The 24,234-nt window shown below is 42.2% G+C and overlaps 1 protein-coding gene across 4 annotated transcripts in view; it reads right to left on the bottom strand.

Annotated features, from left to right (window-relative positions):
- Positions 1-18,778: 18,778 nt before the first annotated feature.
- The window catches only part of MOCS3 (molybdenum cofactor synthesis 3), a 115,337-nt gene continuing 109,881 nt past the window's right edge, over positions 18,779-24,234 (bottom strand). For 2 of the 4 annotated variants that reach the window (XM_069769473.1, XM_069769475.1), the window contains exons 11-13: positions 22,778-22,874; positions 22,031-22,135; positions 18,779-19,037 (exon numbers count right to left, since the gene is read on the bottom strand). In XM_069769473.1, the coding sequence (XP_069625574.1) occupies positions 18,880-19,037; positions 22,031-22,135; positions 22,778-22,874 (360 nt within the window). In that variant the 3' untranslated portion in view covers positions 18,779-18,879. Of the gene's footprint in view, positions 19,038-20,404; positions 20,558-22,030; positions 22,136-22,777; positions 22,875-24,234 lie in introns of those variants that run through there. The other 2 variants (XR_011321963.1, XM_069769476.1) reach the window with 2 other exon arrangements.

The following is a 24,234-nucleotide window of genomic DNA, read 5'->3' as shown; positions in this document are numbered from 1 at the left end:
CATTATGAACCCCCTGACAACCCCAACAAGTCACAGACATAGACTTCCAATTCAACACAGGATTATGTACCTGCAACCACGGAAAACCCAGCACGATAGCATCATGCAAATTATGCAACACCAGAAATCGACAATCTTCCTGATGGGCTGGCGCCATGCGCATGGTCACCTGTGTCCAAAACTGGGGCTTATTTTTAGCCAAAGGTGTAGCATCGATGCTCCTTAAAGGAATAGAGTTCTGCAAAAGCTGCAAGGGAAAACCACAACGCCTGGCAAACTCAAAGTCCATTAAGTCCAAGGCGGCGCCTGAATCCACAAACGCCATGACAGAAAATGATGACAATGAGCAGATCAAGGACACAGATAACAGAAATTTAGGTTGTACAGTACTGATGGTAAATGAACTAGCGATCTTCTTTGTACGCTTAGGGCAGACTGAAATAACATGAGAAGCGTCGCCACAATAATAACACAACCTATTCTGACGTCTGAATCCTTGTCGTTCCGTTCTAGACAGAATCCTATCACACTGCATAGGCTCAGGAATTTGCTCTGAGGACAATGCCACAGCGAGCACAGTTCTGCGCTCAATCTGAATGGCCAGAGACATAGAATCACTCAGACCAAAAGGTGTGGGAAACCCCACCATAACATCTTTAACAGATTCAGAAAGACCCTTTCTGAAAATTGCCGCCAAAGCATCATCATTCCATTTAGTCAACACAGACCATATTCTAAATTTCTGACAATACAATTCTGCCGCCTCCTGACCCTGAGACAGGGCCAACAAGGTCTTCTCCGCTTGATCCACAGAATTAGGTTCATCATATAATAATCCTAAAGCCTGAAAAAAGGAGTCTACATTAAGCAAAGCTGGATTCCCAGATTCCAGGGAAAATGCCCAATCCTGTGGATCGCCACGCAGCAGGGAGATGATGATTTTCACCTGCTGAATGGAATCACCGGAGGATCGAGGTCTCAGAGCAAAAAACAGTTTACAGTTGTTTTTAAAACTCAAATTTGGACCTGTCACCGAAAAACAAATCAGGAGTAGGAATCTTCGGCTCTAAAGCAGGAGTCTGAACAACATAATCAGAAATACCTTGTACCCTAGCAGCAAGCTGGTCTACACGAGAAGCTAATTCCTGAACATCCATGCTAGCACAAAACTCATCAGGCACCCAGAGATAAAGAGGGAAGAAAAGAAAAAGCAGACTGCAGAAAAAAAATGGCTCAACTCCTTTTTTCCCTTCTTCTGAGATGCATTTAACTCATTATTGGCCAGTTGTACTGTTGTGATCTGGTGGCCTTGGAGCCGCATGGAGCCCTCCCCCCCCCCCCCCCATTTCACACCAGGTCCTTCAAGTTGGCTGGTGAACTTGTATGCCATCATCTTCAGCCTTTGAAAGCATACTCAGACAGCAGTGTCTGTCTGGTATTCTGTATACTGTACTTTGGAGTTTGCCTCACCATTAAGTCCTCTCAGCTAGTAATCAACTCTTAAGCAAACTCCTGTTAGTTTTACCACTATCTGCAGTTACTTCCTGGCTCAGACCTGCTGATTAAACCATGCAGTCTGCAGTAAACCAACTCTTCTCTGATGTTGTTCACACTACAAACCCTGACACAACAGTATGCATCTTCCTTAAAGCTTGTATTGTTTGCCTGTTGATTACTGTTGCATTTGACCCTGCTAAAGCCCTTCTGTCTGTTAATGGCATATAACTTGGTTTTCAGCCATTTTTTTCCTGCACGCCCTGGACTGACCATATATGTATATTTTTTGTGCGTGTCTACACTTCTGGCTGTACGTCTTCTGGCGTCTCCTTGCTACTCTTGTCTACCTGCCATCATGCTGTATTGGCCGTCACTGATCTGCACGCTGTCCCATCACCTTTGTCCATGTTGTTTATCCTTATCTACACCAGGTGAATCCATAACAGGTGACTATTCCTGTTTATCTTGGGTTTAAAAAAGGAAAAAATCATTTGCAGGTCGTGCAAAATGAAAAAATAACCCGGACGCCACTAAAATAACTTTTCTTTTGGCTATTTTTATGCATATATCCTTCTCAATTTTTTTCCTGCTATTTCTTTGTTTAGTCATGCATCATCTTCCTTTGGTTTTCTTTTTTCATGGGTTTCCTCTAATTGCAGAAATCATTATCTCCTTCAGTGCTTTGAAGTCAGATTGGATCTGGTTACTATGGAAACATCATGCTCAAGTACAAACCAGGCTCAGATCATGTCACAAATATTCCTTAGTAAGGAGATCTAACTTGGTTAACCCCATATTTACCCTGGATGGGTATATCCCTGATATGTGAGCACTTCTTCACACACTGTGATGGTTATATCAAAGTAATCTAGTGAGCAACAATGTTGTAACCAGTAACCACACCACGAAATGGTTATATCAAAGTAATCTAGTGAGCAACAATGTTGTAACCAGTAACCACACCATGACATGGTTATATCAAAGTAATCTAGTGAGCAACAATGTTGTAACCAGTAACCACACCATGACATGGTTATATCAAAGTAATCTAGTGAGCAACAATGTTGTAACCAGTAACCACAGATCAACATCAGGATCTCGACACTTAATACTGTGAATAGGAGAGTGTCACTTTTGCATTGGTTCAGATCAAGATACTGTAGGGCTGCCTCACGTCATATATTTGCGATAATTAACTATGTAACATAACCTCAACATGTTTGGTATCCATATAACTGTAAAACTATACTTTTTAATATGTACGGTTAGGTTAGATGGGCATCAAAACACACAGTCACAAAAAAAATCAAAACTATATTTTTTATTTTGACCCATCTAATTAACTCAATACTGATTAGATGCTAATGTATGTACGTGCTAATGGTATGTTCTGCTGTAGAGACACAAATGTTAGTTATATTTTTGAGTGATTTAAAAGGAATCTGTCACCCTCAAAATCGCGGGTGAGGTAAGCCCACCGACATCAGGGGCTTATCTACAGCATTCTGGAATGCTGTAAATATGCCCCCAATGCATCCTGAAAGATGAGAAAAAGAGGTTATATTATACTCACCAAGGCGCGGTCCCGCTGCGGTCCGGTCTGATGGGCATCGCAGTCCAGTCCGTGACCTCACATCTTCTTACGATGACATCCTCTTCTGGTCTTCACGCTGCAGCTCCGGCGCAGGCATATTTTGTCTTCCCTGATGAGGGCAGAGCAAAGTACTGCAATGCGCAGGCGCCGAGCCTCTCTGACCTTTCCCGGCACCTGCGCACTACAGTAGTTTGCTCTGCCCTCAACAAGGCAGACAAAGTACGCCTGCGCCGGAGCCTCAGCGTAAAGACCAGAAGAGGACGTCATCGTGAGAGGATGGGAGGCCCCGGACCGCGACACCCATCGGACCGGACCGCAGCGGGACCGCCCCTGGGTGAGTATAATATAACCTCTTTTTCTCATCTTTCAGGATACATCAGGGGCTTCCCTTTAAGATAGCTCAGTAATAAAAATAGGAAGAGAAAGCCCTAGATCGAAGGACAAGTACTCCAGAGTCCGGACAGTATTGATTCGATTAAAAAAGACAAGCATTGTGCTGGAGTCAGACGCTCGTCCTCAAGCATATCAGTCTTCATGAATCAGGAGCACTGGATGAGTGGTGTGAACCTTGCCACAAATCCTACTCCAGTGCATGCTTGAATAAGATTTGTGGAGTAGCGAATGCTGCCGCACCTTGTGAATTTGATGAGTGGTGGTTGCCACTCCCACATCCCGCCAAAGTTCCGCCCACTGGGTCAGAGCTGGGTGAAAATGGCATGAAATGGCAAACGACACATAAGCTAAGGCTACAATCCATCAAAGTGTCGAAAAGACGGATCCGGTGCAGATTGTAAAAAACAGATGCACTGGATCCTGTTTTTTGACGGATCCGTCGATGCAGCAGCTGCAGGAAAAATGGGTTAAATGAAAGGAATAGAAATCCTTCCGGGCATGCTCAGTGTAAAAAAACGGAATCTTTTTCTGGATTCCGTCATTTGACGGACAGCAACGGATCCGTCGCTGTATGTTTTTTCGACGCAGACAAAAAACGTTACATTGAACATTTTTTCCAGACGACGGTCTGCCAAAACACGACGGATCCGTCGCAAGTTTATGAGAAAAAAACGGATCCTGCGGGCACATTTGCAGGATCCGTTTTTTTCCCAAAATGACGCATTGCAATGGATCTGAAAAGACGGAAGTGTGAAAGTAGCGTAAGCGCAGCCTCCAATTACACCAAAATTATTTGACTTTTCATAGTTTTTTATGCCAGAATACTGGTGTAAAAGCTTTAACAAATCGGCCCCTATGTATTTTTCAACTGCAGCACTAAAGAAGATGAGTGGTATAGTCTAAGAATAAATTATAAACAAAAACCAGTGCTTTCAGACCTCAAATAATGCAAAAAAAACAAGTTCATAGCCATTTAGAAACAACAATACTAATGTTTTAACTCAAGAACACTTCAGAAATCAATATTTTGTGGAATATGGATTTTCAATCACAGCTTTCATGCGTCCTATCATGTTTTCCATCAGTCTTTCACACTGCTCCTGGTGCAAAAATGTAAGCAGTTCTTCTTTGTTTGATGGCTTGTGACTATCCATCATCCTCTTGATTACATTCCAGAGGTTTTCAATGGGGCTCAGGTCTGGAGATTGGGCTGCCCATGACAGGGTTTTGATTGTGGTGGCTTCTTAACTTTTTCCAGAGCTGTACATTTAAATCCATTAGCATCAAATGGAAAGAACATGATACTTATACTTAAAGTTGATCTTATTGGGCACCAAGGTAAATGCCATGTCTGGTGCCAAACCAACACAGTTCCCTCTCCCCCCCCCCCCCCCCCCCCAAGAACACCATTCTCACAATGAAACGTGGTGGTAGCTGAATCCTGTTGTGGGGATGCCTTTCTGCACCAGGGACAGGGAAAATGGTGCAAGTTATGTGGATGATGTATAGTGTGAAATACAGGGATATTCTTGAGCAAATCTTTCTCAGTGATTTGAGACTGGGACAGAGGTTCACCTTCCAAGACAGTAACTCAAAGCATACTGCTAAAGCAACACTCGAGTGGTTTAACGGGAAATGTGTAAATGTTTTGGAGTGGCCTAGTCAAAGCCCAGACCTTAATACAATTGAGAATCTGTGGTCAGACTTGAAGATTGCTGTTCAGCAGAGGAAACCGTTTAACTTGAAGGATCTGGAGCTGTTTTTCCTTGAGGAACGGGCAAACATCCCAGTGACAAGATGTGGAAAGCTCCTAGAGACTTAAGGTACCGTCACACATAACGATATCGTTAACGATATCGTTGCTTTTTGTGACGTAGCAACGATATCGTTAAGGAAATCGTTATGTGTGACAGCGACCAACGATCAGGCCCCTGCTGGGAGATCGTTGGTCGCTGAAGAAAGTCCAGAACTTAATTTCGTCGCTGGATCTCCCGCTGACATCGCTGGATCGGCGTGTGTGACACCGATCCAGCGATGTCTTCACTGGTAACCAGGGTAAACATCGGGTAACTAAGCGCAGGGCCTCGCTTAGTAACCCGATGTTTACCCTGGTTACCAGTGTAAAAGTAAAAAAAAACCAAACAGTACATACTTACCTACCGCTGTCTGTCCCCTGCGCTCCGCTTCTCTGCACTCCTCCTGCACTGGCTGTGAGCACAGCGGCCGGAAAGCAGAGCGGTGACGTCACCGCTCTGCTTTCCGGCCCCTGGGTGCTAAAATATTTCACAACAACTCATGATGTGGATTTATTGGATAAGATGAACATTCAGCCTTTGTACTTGGATGACATGGGGCCAGAAGAGATGGAGGACATTAGTGAAATTGTGTGGTTGGCTCTGTTAATTGTGATAGTAGCTCAGGACACTTCTAGCACTAAGGAATCTGTCAGTCAAGAATGATGAGGATGATTGTGTATCAGACAAGACCTGAGAACCAAGTCAAGGTGTCCAGGAGGTGATATCAGAGAAGGAGGGTGTTGGCATTAGAAAGAGCAGAGCCAGTGTTCGTGCACAAACAGTGATTTGATTTAGATTTATTTTTGTTCATTCATGTTTGCATTTTGTTAATAGATAAAGATAAACTATTACAATTTCTATTTTTTAAAGCATTCTTATTTTATAGTATTTTCCCACACCTGCAACACCAGAAACTAACCAACTATACATTGTGGGAACATAACCGAAAACTAAATATTTGTTTTGTGTTGACATAAATGAGTAAACAACCGTTAGCTGAAAAGTCATGACTATCTCCTATTAACCACACTGATGTGTCTCTCGCTTCATTGAGTCCATGTTCCAGCTTCTTTTTATGGTGATAGTCAATCAAAAAATGATCTTTTTGATATTGGCAGTTAGTCGACTTGCTTATAGAATGTAAATTTAGCACAAAAATGTTTGAAAATCCAAAATATTAATTCTTTTATCAGCTAAGAAATAACAAAGATGCAATACATTTCCTAGCAGACAGGGGGTATGTTTGGAGTGGCTTCCCAATTTTTTTTTTGCATGCATATTCAAATGCTGCACAAATGTTTATTTTTTTTGTATAGATTATTTTCCCATTACAGTTTTGTTTATCTTCTCACTTTGTAAGGTCAACAATTTTTTTTAAATAACATTCAAAAATTCTATATTTGTTTTCCTTTATATGGCTATTACAGTTTTTGGATGTCCCAAAAATAATTTTTATTATCACTGTCCTAATCACTGTAAGCTATAAAACTTTTGATTCTTCATCCAAGTCAGACAAAATAAAGATAGTATCATAAGGGTCCACATAAGTAGAAACCGTCCCTTCCACTTGGTTTAGTGGAGAGACAACTGTATCCTTATTTTATTGAGTGGGGTCATTAATAACTGGTGACAATAACATATTCTGTATAATAGAAAAGATTGTCTAGATGATTGCAGTTGAGATGATGCAGAGTGATCTGCTAACATGGAATAATCATGTTCAGAGAATATTTGATCTTTAGTGGTGTTGGGGATGAAATTAAAAACAAGACCACAGAAAGAGAAATTCCCCAAAAAGACTGAACACAGCAAAAAAGGGCAATAGTGTTTACCTGCCCTGGTCACAAAAGTGACACCCATACTATTAGATTAGGCTGGCTGCTCAGCACTATATAAGTGCACCCCCATGGCAACAGACACCCTAGTTTACAAGGTCAACATTGATGGGCTTGGCTTCACACTGAAGAAAAATATAATGTGCAGCCCGCCTAATCTAACAGTACGGGCGTCACAAATAGGCTGTAGGCCAGACATTGTGCACTACCTGTGTGTGACCAGTGCCTTATACAAGCTTAATTTGTGTGCAATTTTAATACTAAGCAATCACCCCCTCCATGAGTTGGTTGATTGTGAGTGATTGTCTCATGAGTATTTTGCATCTGTATTGCCTTCATCTTTATTACATAGGTATGATGCATCCTGATAGGGCATTAGTACTGTCACCTGGGTAGGTAAACACTGTTGCCCTTTTTGCTTTGTTAATTGATGTTCAGGTAGCAATAATAGTCGAAGCTGCCAACTGAGATGTTTGGGATGAGTTCGGACGGCACAGTCAAGTCAAAGCATCCAACAAGTGCTCATCACATCTGGAAATGCCCTCAAGCCATTCCACATGACTAACTGATGAAGCTGCTGGAGAAAATGCTAAAGGTGTGGAAAGCAGTCATGAGTAAAAGCAGGACACTCTGAGGAGTCTGAAGCTTAACACATTCTGGTTTGTTTCACACATTTCTTTACTCCGTGTTTCTTCATGGTTTGGCGGACTTCAGTCTGAATCTACAATGTGAACATTCCAATAACAATGAAGACCTTTGCATGAATAGGTCTGCCCAAACTTTTGACCTGTGCTGTATACCGTAACTATATACAGATATGTACAACACCAATTCCAAAAAAGTTGTGTGATGCTGTGTAAAATGTAAAGAAAACAAGAATGCAACAATTTGGAAATCTCTTACAGACATATTTTATTCACAACATAACACAGACCACATATCAGAAGATGAAAGACAATTTTCTATTTTATTTGAATAAATATCCCTTTAGAAATTGATAACAGCAACACATCTAAAAAAAAAAAGTTGGAGTGTGTTCAACTACGTCACATGGTTGTGTATAAAAAGAGCATGATACAGAGGCAGAGTCTCTCAGAAGCAAAGATGATCAGAAGTTCACCAATTATTGAACAATTTCAGAAAAATGCTGCTCAACGTAAAATTGAAAAAGTTTTACTATCTCACCATCTAGAGTACACAAAATCCAAGAGCACAAGGAATAAGGCACAATATTGGATGCCTGTAATCTAGATGTCCTTAGGTGGTACTACAATAAAAACAGACATGATTAGGTCATGCAGTTCACTGCATGGGCTTAGGAATACTTCTGGAAATCTTTGCCTGGGAACACAGTTTCCATGAAATCTACAAATGCACAACTTAGTGCCTATGGCATGAGCAGCGTACATCTCTAGAAAGTCACTATCAATGCTGAGGATTATATAGAGGTTATAGAACAACTCGTGCTCCCATCCAGATGTCGTCTATTTCAGGGAAGATCTTGCATATTTCAGCAGGACGATGCTAAACACATACTGCACCCATCACCACAGCATGACTTCACAGAACTGGCCGCCTGCAGTCCAGACCTTTCACTGGTAGAAAATATTTGGCACATTATGAAACGAAAAATCCAGCAAAGACCCAGAACTGTAAAGCAGCTGACATCCTACATCAGATAAGAATGGGACAACATTCCTCTCCCAAAACTCCAGCAATTCTCCTAACTTCCCAGACATTTACAGACTGTTGTAAAAGGAAGAGGTGATGTTACACAATGGCAGACCTAGACAGGGATGTCATTACTTTTTTTAAGATGGGGTACTGCCATCAATTTCTAAATGAGCAAATTATTTCAAATTGAATGCAAAAATGTCTTTCATCTTCTAATTTGTTGTTTTGTTGTGTATAAAATATGGCTGTAAGAGATGTAAAAATAATTGTATTCCTGTTTTATATATATATATATATACATATATATATATATATATATATATAGATACAAAAATATCACAGCAGCACATGTACATGAATCAGCCATGTGAAAACACAAACAAATGTACATTTCTCCAAAATATTTTTTTTCATAAAAATTTTCTCAAAAAAATTTTTTTCATAAAACTTACAGTTAAAATGGAGATTCTTAGCGCATAAATTGGCCAATTCATGTGTGCCCATCAACCGCGGCAAGGTGATCTCCCCCTGATGGGTCCTACTCTACTGTATATGCCACTCTTGGGCCACCAGCCTACAACTCTGGACAAACATGTCACTCCGGGCTAAGCCTACAATTTATGGGCAGGTAGAGTTAATCACTGCCACCTGCTAGGTCAATGGGGGGAGTGCAAGACAAGTCTTGTCTTGCACTCCCCCCATTGACCTAGCAGGTGGCAGTGATTAACTCTACCTGCCCATAAATTGTAGGCTTAGCCCGGAGTGACATGTTTGTCCAGAGTTGTAGGCTGGTGGCCCAAGAGTGGCATATACAGTAGAGTAGGACCCATCAGGGGGAGATCACCTTGCCGCGGTTGATGGGCACACATGAAGTGGCCAATTTATGCGCTAAGAATCTCCATTTTAACTGTAAGTTTTATGAAAAAAATTTTTTTGAGAAAATTTTTATGAAAAAAAATATTTTGGAGAAATGTACATTTGTTTGTGTTTTCACATGGCTGATTCATGTACATGTGCTGCTGTGATATTTTTGTATCTATTTGTTGCAGTTTGCAGCTTGCACGTGTTCATATTGGGAGTGCTGATTTGGTTTTTTTTCTTCTATATATATATATATATATATATATATATATATATATATATATATATATAAATATATATACACTAGATGGTGGCCCGATTCTAACGCATCGGGTATTCTAGAATATGTATGTCCACGTATTATATTGCACAGCCCATGTAGTATTTTGCCCAGTCACCTAGTATATTGCCCAGCCACATAGTATATTGCCCAGTCACGTACTATATTGTCCAGCTACGTAGTATATTGCCCAGCGACGTAGTATATTGCCCAGCCACATAGTATATTGCCCAGCCACGCAGTATATTGCCCAGCCACACAGTATATTGCCCAGTCACGTACTATATTGTCCAGCTACGTAGTATATTGTCCAGCCACGTAGTATATTGCCCAGCCACATAGTATATTGCCCAGCCACATAGTATATTGCCCAGTCACATAGTACATTGCCCAGTCACGTAGTATACTGCCCAGCCACATAGTATATTGCCCAGCCACGTAGTATATTGCCCAGCGACGTAGTATATTGCCCAGTGACATAGTATACAGCACAGACACGTAGTATATTGCACAGCGACGTAGTATACAGCAGAGCCACATAGTATATTGCCCAGTCACGTATGTCACAGGCTTAAAAAAAAAAAAACATACTCACCTTCCGAGGGAGCCCTTGTAGTCATGTCGCCTGTGTGTTGTGCACTCGGCAGCTTCCGGTCCCAGGGTTGGTAGCGCAGGACCCGTGATGACGTCGTGGTCACATGACCGTGACGTCATGGCAGGTCCTTCTCGCGCAGGCACACAGGACCTGTGATGAGGTCGTGGTCACATGACCATGACGTCATGGCAGGTCCTTGCCACCGGAACCTGCCGCTAGCATGGAGCGGTTACCGAAGCGTCGCGAGGAGCGGGAAAGGTGAGTATATAATGATTTTTATTTTTTTTAAAATTATTTTTAACATTAGATCTTTTTACTATTGATGCCGCATAGGCAGCATCAATAGTAAAAAGTTGGGGAGACACAGGGTTAATAGCAGCGGTAACGGAGTGCATTACCCGTGGCATAACGCGGTCCGTTACCACCGGCATTAACCCTGTGTGAGCGGTGACTGGAGGGGAGTATGGAGCGGGCGCCGGGCAGTGACTGCGGGGAGTAAGGAGCGGCCAATTTACAATTATATAGTATATATATATATATTTACATACATATATATATATACACACTGCTCAGAAAAATTAAGGGCACACTAAAATTCCACATCCTAGATATCACTGAATGAAATATTCCAGTTGTAAATCTTTATTCAATAGTGGAATGTGTTGAGAACAGTAAAACCTAAAAATGATCAACGTAAATCACAACTAATATCCCATGGAGGTCTGGAGTTGGAATGATGCTCAAAATAAAAGTGAAAAATGAAGTTACAGGCTGATCCAACTTCAGTGGAAATGCCTCAAAACAAGGAAATGATGCTCAGTAGTGTGTCTGGTCTCCACTTGACTGTATGATCTCCCTACAACGCCTGGGCATGCTCCTGATGAGGCGGTGGATGTTTTCCTGAGGGATCTCCTCCCAGACCGGGACTAAAGCATCCGCCAACTTCTGGACAGTCTGTGCTGCAACGTGACATTGGTGGATGGTGCGAGACATGATGTCCCAGATGTGTTCAATCGGATTCAGGTCTGGGGGACGGGCAGGCCAGTCCATAGCTTCAATGCCTTCATCTTGCAGGAACTGCTCACACACTCCAGCCACGAGGTCTGTCATTTTCCTGCATTAGGAGGAACCCACGGCCAACCGCACCGGCATATGGTCTTACAAGGGGTCTGAGGATCTCATCTCGGTACCTAATGGCACTCAGGCTACCACTGCCGAGCACATGGAGGGCTATGCGGCCCTCCAAAGAAATGCCACCTGTAAAGCTGCAGCAGCATCGTATGCAGTGAAAAGGCAGTGACTCACAAAGTTCCAACACAAAAGTGTCTGTAATGTGTTTCCTCTCAGCATTAAAGTGCAATTCACACAAATACATATCATTTCAGTGTATACTATCAGTGTTCAGTTCACACCAGTTCATAGCAATACATATAATACGGCTTTAGATTGCAGTCCCTAAATAGGCCAGACTTCCCTTGTCCAGTTTCCCTGGGCGACAGCACGCCATATTAAAGTATCCATACACACAGCTTTACGTGTTGCAGACATTACACACGCCAGCCTTCCTCTGACTAGTTCCCGTGGGAGTCCTGCATTACTGTATCATAGTCTCTTTACTCACACAGCCGTACACTGCCCAGGATATCCTCCGGATAGCAACCGGGCATCATATCCATCTGTTTGCAATTGTTACCCATGCCAGTCCTCTTTCGGGCACAGGACATCCCCATCTAGGCACAGGACTGTCCACATCCGACTCAAGCACAGGACATCCACCTCCGGGCACAGGACTGTCCACATCCGACTCTTTCAGGTACAGGACATCCACTTCCGGGCACAGGACTGTCCACATCCAATACTAGTACCATGGATGACTTGCATCGCTGTATACGCTGCGGGTGCCAGGCTATTCAGCTGCCCTGGGTACTGGCTCCGCTGGCATGTGCCTCTATGCACTCAGCCAGCGCTCTGCAGGCCTCTGCTCTGCACACCAGCACACACCAGACTGACACTGAGGCTGCACCTGACACACCCATACCTCTTACTGCAGGGCTTTCAACACACACAAACCTGTGGCCTTCAGCCACATGGAAAACCCGGACCGGAAATCCGTGACTCCCATGCACACCTATTGACTTCATCCGTCTGCATGCACAACCTGGGGAGAACACACAGCGACCCCTACCTGTGACATGAGTCACTACCTCACATTGCAATCACAGCTACACCTGTGACTGCAATGCACACCTATGGCCTTTATATGTCTCTGTGCGTATTCTGGGGAGCACAAACAGTGCCCCCTAGCTGAAACAGGGGTCACTGCCTCACACACCCCGCACCATTACTGACCACTGCCAAACCGGTGATGTTGAAGGATGTTGCAGGCAGCAGATCGCTCAACGGCATCTCCAGACTCTTTCACATGTGCTCAGTGTGAACTTGCTTTCATCTGTGAAGAGCACAGGGTGCCAGTGGCGAATTTGCCAATCCTGGTGTTCTGTGGCAAATGCTAAGCGTCCTGCACGGTGTTGGGCTGTGAGCACAACCCCCATCTGTGGACGTTGGGCACTCAGACCATCCTCATGGAGTCGGTTTCTAACCATTTGTGCAGACACATGCACATTTGTGGCCTGCTGAAGGTCATTTTGCGGGGCTCTGGCAGTGCTCCCTCTGTTCCTCCTTGCACAAAAGCTGAGGTAGCGGTCCTGCTGCTGGGTTGTTGCCCTCCTGCAGCCCCCTCCACATCTCCTGGTGTACTGGCCTGTCTGCTGGTAGCGCCTCCATCCTCTGGACACTACGCTGACAGACACAGCAAACCTTCTTGCCACAGCTCGCATTGATGTGCCATCCTGGAAGAGCTGCACTACCTGAGCTACTTGTGTGTGTTGTAGAGTCCGTCTCCTGCTACCACGAGTGTGAAAGCACAACCAACATTCAAAAGTGACCAAAAGATCAGCCAGAAACCATTGGTACTGAGATGTGGTCTGTGGTCCCCACCTGCAGAAAAACTCCTTTATGGAGTGTGTCTTGATAATTGCCAATAATTTCCATCTGTTGTCTATTCCATTTGCAGAACAGCATGTGAAATTGATTGTCAAACTGTGCTGCTTCCTAAGTGGACAGTTTGATTTCACAGAAGTTTGATTTACTTCGAGTTATATGCTGCTGTTTAAGGGTTCCCTTTATTTTTCTGGGCAATATATATATATATATATATATATATATATATATACACTGTATATACACACAGCACAGACCAAAGTTTGGCCACACCTCATTTAAAGATTTCTCCATATTTTCATGACTATGAAAATTGTAAATTCACACTGAAGGTATCACAACTAATCTATGAATTAACTCATGTGGAATTATACACTTAACAAAAAAGTGTGAAACAACTGAAAATAAGTCTTATATTCTAGGTTCTTCAAAGTAGCCACCTTTTGCTTTGATGACTGCTTTGCACACTCTTGGCATTCTCTTGATGAGCTTCAAGAGGTAGTCACTGGAAATGGTCTTACAACAATCTTGAAGGAGTTCCCAGAGATGCTTAGCACTTGTTGGCCCTTTTGCCTTCACTCTGCGGTCCAGCTCACCCCAAACCATCTCGATTGTGTTGAGATCTGGTGACTGTGGAGGCCAGGTCATCTGGTGTAGCACCCCATCACTCTCCTTCTTGGTCAAATAGCCCTTACACAGCCTGGAGGTGTGTTTGGTGTCATTGTCCTGTTGAAAAATAAAATAATGGTCCAACTGAACACAAACCAGATAGAATAGTATGCCGCTGCAAGATGCTGTGGTAGCCATGCTGGTTCAATATGCCTTCAATTTTTCAATTTTGAATAAATTCCCAACAGTGTCACCAGCAAAGCACTCCCACACCATCACACCTCCTCCTCCATGCGTTACGATGGGAACCAGGCATGTAGAGTCCATCCGTTAAACCTTTTCTACGTCGCACAAAGACACGGTGGTTGGAACCAAAGATCTTAAATTTGGTCTCATCAGACCAAAGCACAGATTTCCACTGGTCTAATGTCCATTCCTTGTGTTCTTTAGCCCAAACAAGTCTCTTCTGCTTGTTGCCTGTCCTTAGCAGTGGTTTCCTAGCAGTTATTTTACCATGAAGGCCTGCTGCACAAAGTCTTCTCTTAACAGTTGTTGTAGAGATGTGTCTGCTGCTAGAACTCTGTGTGGCATTGACCTGGTCTCTAATCTGAGCAGCTGATGACCTGCCATTTCTGAGGCTGGTAACTTGGATAAACTTATCCTCAGAAGCGGTCCTCATGTGAGTCAGTTTCTTTGTAGCGCTTGATGGTTTTTGCAACTGCACTTGGGGGACACTTTCAAAGTTTTTCCAATTTTTCAGACTGACTGACCTTCAATTCTTAAAGTAATGATGGTGTGATGAGGGAGCAGCCGCCATCTTGGATACGGGGCATACTAACAGAGATTGGCTTGACTCCACTTTGTCCCATATCAGAATTAACCTGGCCCCCACCTTTTCCCTACTCGAATGAAGCCCCTTTAGTATGGTAATGAACTGAGGCCAGTGTAGCAGGCAGATGGCACTTCAAAGATTGAATAAGGAAGCCACGCCAGCAGGAAGCAAGGAGATGCCTGAGGGCTCAATTAAAGTATACATGTCAGATGGCTACAGGATACACATCTATTGTCTTCATAGCCGGACCGCCTACCACAGGAAATGATGAATTATGGATGCATCGTCTGAGGTACAGGCTCATAAAAAATATCCTCATAGCCATGAAGAAATTGCGCATTGACAGTGCAACTTCCGGATCAGTGAGGGTTCTGGAACCTCAGATAGAGAGATCAGACTCCCACAGCGACCGAATGGGTCCAGGTTTGATCCCTGTACGATCGGCAGAACAAACCACATGCGCTGGTACCGCCCGTGTACTGATCCAATCATCCTGAGAGAAGTTATTCCATTTATTAGATATTGGGAACAGATTTTGCAGGGAAGCTGAGGGGTGGAGATTAGTAGCCCACCCAGGTACAGGGGGGAGGGACACAGAAGGATTAAGAGCTGAGGACATATGGAGAGTGGAGACACACATGAAAAGATGATGATGAAATAAGGAACAGGGCATTCCAGCCAGAGGGGAGCAAGCCTATGCTTTCTGGGGGCTGCACGGTACTAGAAGTCTTGTACCTGTGGAACGCAGAGCTCACCGGCCTCCACAAGTGACCTTCAACATGGTAAATTGACCTCCAGCTTTATACCTCTAAGCCTTGTACTATTATGGTTATATTTTACTCTGACTAACTCTTGATATATTTTTACTGTATATTTCTTGTAATTACCTAGTGCGCCCTTAAGGCAATTATAATCATAAATTAATCTTGGGTTGTTCCTTTTATTCTGATTGTGAATCTTAGAATACCCAGCGTGGGTAACCGGGCAGTCTCCCCGGCAGCCATTTGCTCTAGGTGCAGTTCCCTTATTGGCCCGAGAGTCAAAGGGGGCGCCGTAGAGCTGTGCCTGTGTAGTTACGTCACGGATTGGTGACGTGGGAGGAACCGGTTTCCTTCAAAGATGGCCACTCGTTTATCTTTACTTAGCTGCCTTTTTCTTGCCATAATACAAAATCTAACAGTCTATTCAGTAGGACTATCATCTGTATTCACCAGACTTCTGCTCAACACAACTGATGATCCGAACCCCATTTATAAGGCAAGAAATCCCACTTTTAAACCTGACAGGGCACACCTGTGAAGTGAAAACCATTCCCGGTGACTACCTCTTGAAGCTCATCAAGAGAATGCCAAGAGTGTGCAAAGCAGTCATCAAAGCAAACGGTGGCTACTTTGAAGAACCTAGAATATAAGACATATTTTCAGTTGTTTCATACTTTTTTGTTAAGTATATAATTCCACATGTGTTAATTCATAGTTTTGATGCCTTCAGTGTGAATTTACAATTTTCATAGTCATGAAAATACAGAAAAATCTTGAAATGAGGTGTGTCCAAACTTTTGGTCTGTACTGTATACTTTATTCCCAATTCCAAATAATGGGGATACTGTGTAAGGGTAGCTAAAAAAAATTTGTATTGTGTCTTTTAAATAAACATAAATTAGAGATGAATATAAAAATAATAAAAATAATTATAAAATGTATATAAATATATTTGTAATCTACTGAATGGACTCATGATCAGTATAGCAAAGACCAATCCAGTGCCTGAAATGAACGTCATTGATGATGGTGGTCTGTTTAGTGGAGGTGTAAGATGCAGGGGGTATGATTTGCAACTCCAGCCCATGTCAGAGATGACGGTCCGCGTGAGACTCCCCAATGCATGCTGGAAGTCACAAACAAAATGTCCTACGAAGAGAAAAAATAAACAGGAAATTTTCCTAAAAGGGATCTTGAAACAGAAGTGATTTACAACAGTGCTTAGCTTTTAAGTAATAAGTAATGATTAGGGATTAAAAATTGCAAAAAAAAAAAAAAAGTGCAATCACACTCTTATTTTTTGCTTGGCTTTTTTGCTAGGTTCACTAAATGCTAAAACTGACCTGCCATTATGATTCTCCAGGTCATTTTTCATGATCTCGGGTTGGGTGAGGGCTTATTTTTTGGTGCAAGCCACATTCTTATTCTTTTGATCGCCAGATTGCGGCAATCAAACAAACGTAATTCTGGCATTTTGACTTTTTTTCTCGCAACGCCGTTTAGCGCTCAGGTTAATCCTTTTTTTTCATTGCTAGATCGGGCGATTCTGAACGCGGCGATACCAAATATGTGTATGTTTGATTTAATTTTTATTGTTTCATTTTGAATGGGGCAAAAGGGGGGGTGATTTGAACATATATATACTGTATTTTCTGGCGTATAAGACTACTTTTTAACCCCTGAAAATCTTCTCAAAAGTCGGGTATCGTCTTATACGCCAGGTGTTGTCTTATAGGGCAGATGCGGAGTAATCTGCGGTTGCCGCATATTGTGGGGGGAGCGACCCCAATGACAAGGAGAGGAGGCGCCTCACCGGGAAGGTGTAAGTGAAGCAGAGGCAGAGAAGGAGATAATAGGATACAAGGGCGAGCCAGATGAGTGAAAGAGGAGTGTTTTTCTAGGCACAGCGCCGCTCTCTCTCTTTTTTGCATACCGCTGGCATCCCAGACGCTGACAGTTTGCTTCACTTACACCTTCCTGGTGAGGCGCTCCCTCACCTCGTCATCGGGACCACTCCCCCCAATATATACGTCGACCGCAGATTGCTTCGCACCCATCCTATAAGACGACACCCGGCATATAAGACAACCCCCGACTTTTGAGAAGATTTTATATTTTAAGTGGAAAAGTTGGGGGTCGTCTTATATGCCCAGTCGTCTTATACGCCGGAAAATACGGTGTATATATATATCTATATCTATAATTGTCTAAGGGTTTTTCCGTCTGTCTGTCTGTCTTGGAAATCCCGTGTCTCTGATCGGCCTCGACCAATCAGCGACGGGCACAGTATCGTCGTAGAAATCCCGCGTTTCTGATTGGTCGAGGCCGCCAGGCCTCGACCAATCAGCAATGGGCACAGCGACGATGAGGTCATAAAGGACGTAGAAATCCCACGTTTCTGATTCAGCAACGGGCACAGTATCGATGTAGATGTCATAATGGTTGCCATGGCGACGATGATGTCATAAAGGTTGCCTCGACCAATCAGCGACGGGCACAGTCTGCCGCGAATTCGCCTCGACCAATCAGCGACGGGCACAGTATCGACGTAGATGTCATAATGGTTGCCATGGCGATGATGATGTCATAAAGGTTGCCTCGACCAATCGGCGACGGGCACAGTCTGCCGCAAATTCTGGAATCATCATTGTCCATATACTATGGGGACATGCATATTCTAGAATACCCGATGCGTTACAATCAGGCCACAATCTAGTACATATACCGCCGCCGGAGTCCAAATCAAAGCGGGGGATACTGACATCGGCGTACTATTACGCCGATGTCAGAAAAGGGTTAAAGGAGTTGTCCGAGAACTAAAAAAGAAAAACAACAAGAAAACAGGGAATGCACTAAAGTAATGGTTGCCTGGTAAACCACCTTCTATCGTAGACCATACCCGCTTCTACTTTTTTGCTCTTTTTGAATAAATAGAAAACATTCCCTATCCACCAGCCTTATAGCACCAACCGTGTGTTCCATTCTATTTCTCATTAAATGCCAACTTTCTACAGATTCAATGGGAGATAAAGCCATTGTCTGTACCATATATTGCAACCAAAGTTTTAAAACTTTATTAAAAAGAACCTTTTCAATTTGATTTTAATAGTTAGGTATGCAAATGAACTGGAACTGCATCAAGAAATGAAAGTTCAGTATTGTGGAAAAGTGGAATCAATCTTTCCAGACCAGGCCATCAAACCGCCTATTATATCTTTAGCCTCAAATTTGGACGTGCTTCTGTTTGAAAATTCCTGTAGTATCTTCACAGCTTTTTGCGAATCATTCCCAAGTTTGCATATAACAATCACTAAAAAAACACAAAATGTATGAAAACAAGTATTATTCTTTACCAATAGATCATGAAGATTTTATAGATTTAGAAGTATTTTGCTTGTCTTCTCTCTACTATGGATTTAGGCTGGGGTCACACAACAGTATAAAAAAAGTGACGATTTTCATCCAGAAAAGTGGCAGGATTTTTTCCTATGTAGCTATTAATCAATTACAGAACCATGTACATTTACTTAAGTGACAGAACTGTACTGTATCCATAAAAACAGGATGCGACTGATGGTCCGTGTACTCATGGTCTGCATGGCATGCAATTTTTTTTCTCTCACACTGATCAGATTTGGGAGCGAAATTGTAGAATGCTGCACTTCTTTCATAGACAGATTCTGTCACTGTAGAAATCAGTGGGCAGAGCAGCCCCATTGAATAACATTGTTGAGAGTGATAATAGAATAGCACTCATCCGCGCTATACGGTGGTGTGAGCGAGCGCTAAAGGTAATAATACCGCATGGCAGACACAGCACCCAGCATGTGTGTAGCATAGTGCCACCCCCCAAATATCGCAGCAGCTTTCCATGGAAATATTCAAGATGAATTGCTAATGGCAAGACACCGAGCACTGTGTGTGACACCCAACCTTAATGGCTTTAACCTATTTTTTTATGGTGCAAGATATACCGTGTTCAATTACACCATTTTACCTATCATATAAGGTACTGGAAATATAAATGCAGTTAATGGGAATCTGTCACCAGGTAATTGCTAGCTCATCTGAGAGCAGCCTGATGTAGAGAAAGAGAAGATGATTCAAAGGATGTATCACTTAGATCTCTGGGTGCTGCAGTTCTGACACAATCAGAGAATTAGCAGTGAAGCAGAGCAGAGAAAGCTCACCCCGCCCACAGCAGGCTCTCTGTGTACATACTGTACATAGACAGTGAGATGCTTATCACAGGAGGGGGCGGAGTCAGACTTGGAAGCGTACACCAGCTAGTTCCAGCAATGATAATGTCCCAGTGATTAAACCTTCAGTGTAATTAAACAGCACCATGCAGCTTGACATGTGACACATTGTTGAATTCTGTGTTTTAACCCCTACTTCATGCCATCCTCAGATTACATAGCAAAAACCTCCTGACAGATTCCCTTTAAATGGAGAATATGGTGCCCCCCCCCCCCTAAAAAAACAAAACAAAAAAAACCAAACACAATTTAACTGACTTTTTTTATTTTTTAGTGTTCATTATTTAGTAAAATTGACCCGGGAGAAAGACTCTCTAGGTCAATACAGTGATACTAAGCTTGTACAGTGTTGTTTTTTTCAGTGGTGTAAAAAAATAGTAAAAAATAATAAAAAAGGTTTTGTTTCTTAACTTGTTACATTTTTTGGAGCTGTGTGATGGCCAGATTGCTTGCATTTTCAACTGGGGTCGCAGTTGGGTCATCATACTTTATTGGGGTCACCATACTTTGCCACGTAAGAACAGTAGGGTCATCATACTGTGCATCTGGAGAGTGCTGTGTAGGGATCATACTGTGTTTGAGAGGCATTTTTGTTGGTATCATATGTTATGGGCGCAAAAATGCATAAAAAAACATCAAAACGTTATATCTACTGCAAAGTATTGCAAATACAATGTCAATACGACATACAATAAACAAGCTCACACAGCTTCATCATAAGGAAGGAAATTACATTTTACATATCCCGGGATGTTTTAAACGATTTTATGAATATTTGTCACCTGTTAACTAAAACAAACCCAGAACTTTGTGTGCTCCAGAAGAAACACATGTGAAGATCTCTGAAAAGGAGTGATGCAGCGACAAAGAGCGTCAGAATCAGAGGAGCTTCTTTAAAGACCAGTTAAAAATCAACAAGGAGTATACAGAAAAGACAGAAAGTTCCCAGGTCATAATTTCCTCTATTGTTCTAACTGCAGGCTTGCTCGGTCAAGCATGCATGATTATGGTCATGAAAAATAATGATTATCTAAAAAGTCATTTATCAAACCTTTATTTCATATATAAGGACAGATTTAGGCGTCATTCAGATATCAGTTTTTCATGTATTTGCTCCATCTGTGTTTTTCAAGTGCAGAATACGCACCCATTATAGTCTATGGTGCTATTCACATCTGTGATTTTTTGTGACCCCGGGGTCCAATTTTTGATTGAAGCCATACAAGTGCATGGGTCAGAGAAAAATCTCAGACAGCACACGGTTGGCATCAATGTGTAATTCTGGTGCAGTCCGTGATGAACATCGCCATGTCTAAAAGAAGCTTTGCTAATTATTTTTTTTATTCATACATGAAAAATCACTGTTGAAACACTAATTGTTAAAACTGACCACACTTTGATGAGACTTGGACCGTTTTTTGCATACCTGGAGAATCAGACATCTGAATGAGGACTTACAGCCAGACACGGCATTATGAGAAGAGGAAAGGCTTAAAGGGAACCTGTCATGTGAAAAAACGCTATTGACCTGTGACTATAGGGTTAATCTCAGGGTTAATAGTGCCCTGAAGCCGTGCTGCCACCACATGGAAAGTCTGGCTATTGGAAGGGAATGAGGCTGAGGCTTTCAGTCACCGCACAGTGGCTGTAACCTTACACCGGCACTGACTGACAGCTGGCTCTACAGTGCACCAGTCCAAAGCCAGCTGTCAGTCAGTGATGGCGCACGATTACAGCCGCAACTCACTATGAGCGCTGACAGAAGCCTGAGTCAGCATGGAGGAACACAGTTAATTTTCTCCCAGTAGCTGGGCTTTCAAAGCGGACGCCGAGCAGCTTCAGCACGCCATTAGCCTGCAGAGCTAACCCATATCTGCAGGTGAATAGCATTTTTTACGTGACAGATTCCCATTATTTCCCAGGAGGCTAAATTAGTTAACTATGCAGTAAATTTGTCAGGCTTTATTGAAAAATGATGTAAAGAAATATGAATAAAAGAACAATGATTATTGCGGGAATATAGGGGGCTATTTCTAGAGCTTACCTTTATTGCCCATTTCTTTAGTGCTCTTGGTTACTTCTGACAGTCTTTCAGTCAGGACATTGACCCAAGTCAAATTTCTGTCTTCCAGTTGACTCAAAGATATATCTTTAAGTACGTTAAGAAAAAAAGTGTTCAGTTAAAGTGTTAGTCTCGAGATGAGAATATCTGTCTCTATACAAGGGTCACTGGAGGTCTATAATTTCTATAGATGGCAATTACAGAAACAGTGTAGAGCAGCCATCTCAGTTATTTCCATAGCCCTGATCACTTGGGATAGTGCAAACATTATTTTAAAGGGTATGCCCGTCTATGCCATTATTCCTAGATTACAAAAATTACCTAAACAATTCATTTTAGAAAAAGGAAAGTTAAAGGGAACCTGTCATGTTGAATATGGGATCTCCAGACAGGATGTTCCTTGGTGTGATTGGCAGTCTTTCCTGTATGACTGTGTATGCAGATAGGTGTCAATCACTAGTAGGACCGCCCGCTGGACTCATACGGATATGCACACCAGGAATTTCAAGGAATAAATGATAAAGAATCTTTTCCCATAAACCCATATACTCTGCTCAGCTTCTCCTTCTTTATACTGTGCTGTCCACAGATCATAGAGATGGATTTACTGCTGTCCAGTGTGGGTTTTTTTTTTCCAAAACTTTTGATGACTAGACATATATACCGTATATTAAAAAAAACAAAAAATATTTCACAAAAATATCACTCATCCTCTAGAAGTAAGGATACGAATAGAATGTTCCAGGTGACATATATCCACTTCAGCCTGTGGTCGCACATCAATTAGCAAGTGTGGAACTTTTTCATCAAGCATTTGTTTATAGAGCTGAAATTGGAACAAACAAAATATTAAGATGAAAAATAATCTAAAGCACAATTTTTCAGTATTGTTATAGCTTTTTTGAATGGTCTTATATTTAATAAAACTCAAAGGGGGTTTTCCCAAGAAGATAATGTCCTTATGATTAATGGTATTAAGCCCTTAAAAATTAACTTGATTATCCAGGCTTAAGTTATTGATGAAGATCAATACATAGGAAATGGATATTCCAAAATCCACAAAAACATAATAAAATGTAATTAATTTTGAAAGGATCATAATGAAAATGCACATTATTAAAATAACTCTTGCAGTCTTATGCGTTTCGGATCCTATATTGATCCTTATTCATAGCTATCTGAAGCACATAAGACCGCATTTGTTTTTTTTATCATGCACATTTTCCATAAATTGGAATTATGAACAATTTAAAGGTTACATTTTACTATCACACTTTTGTGGATGCCAGAATCTCAATTTCCTATCGAAAGATCATCATATGCACCTGAGAAGCAGTTCAGAGGGTTTTTTTTTATGCAACACAACTTAAAATAGCAGGATCATTTCTACTGAATTTGCATCTGGGACAGTGAGATTTTTTCTCTTTTCCTTAAGATACTGATGACCTATCAGATTGGTGGCGGGTCAATACCTGGCACCCCCCACCAATCAGTTATATTTACATTACATAAGCAAAATCCTTAGAACAGAAACCATGTTAATAATCCATCAAACCCTACACCTAGTGATGAGGGGTGCTATAATAACTCGGGACACTCCTTCCCCGAGACCCCCGAGGAAGCCCACGTGAAACGTGCATTGGGGCTGACGGCACTTGGTCCGAAGTGGAGATTATGGGTAAGAGCAGACTTTAGCACTATACATGTCATTTTTCTTCCCTGCGGTTGTAGTGCAGCGGGGATGGTGCAGTGTGACAGACAGGCAGTGACCACAGGAAAGTTCAAATGTCTTTTAGGCTATGTGCACACATTCAGGATTTCTCGCAGAAAATTCCTGAGAAAAACCAGATATTTTCTGCAAGAAATCCGCAAAAAAAACTGCATGCGTTTTTGCCTCGGTTTTTTCCGGACACTTCCCAATGCATTTTGTGGTGGGAAATCCGCAAAAAAACCGCAAAATTAATGAACATGCTGCGGTTTTTACCGCGATGCGTTTTCTTTGCGGAAAAAAACGCATCATGTGCACAAAACATGTGGAATTCATTCTAAATGATGGGATGCTTATTGTATGCGGTTTTTTTTGCAGTTTTCTAGCTTTTTTATCGGGAAAAACCGTGAAAAAACCGCAACGTGTGCACACAGCCTCAATGTCCAAAGAAAACTTACAACTGGATCTCAAAGATATC

The sequence above is a fragment of the Ranitomeya imitator genome, chromosome 5, assembly GCF_032444005.1.
Source record: "Ranitomeya imitator isolate aRanImi1 chromosome 5, aRanImi1.pri, whole genome shotgun sequence".
NCBI lineage: Eukaryota > Metazoa > Chordata > Amphibia > Anura > Dendrobatidae > Ranitomeya > Ranitomeya imitator.
This window is presented reverse-complemented; position numbering and strand designations above follow the sequence as displayed.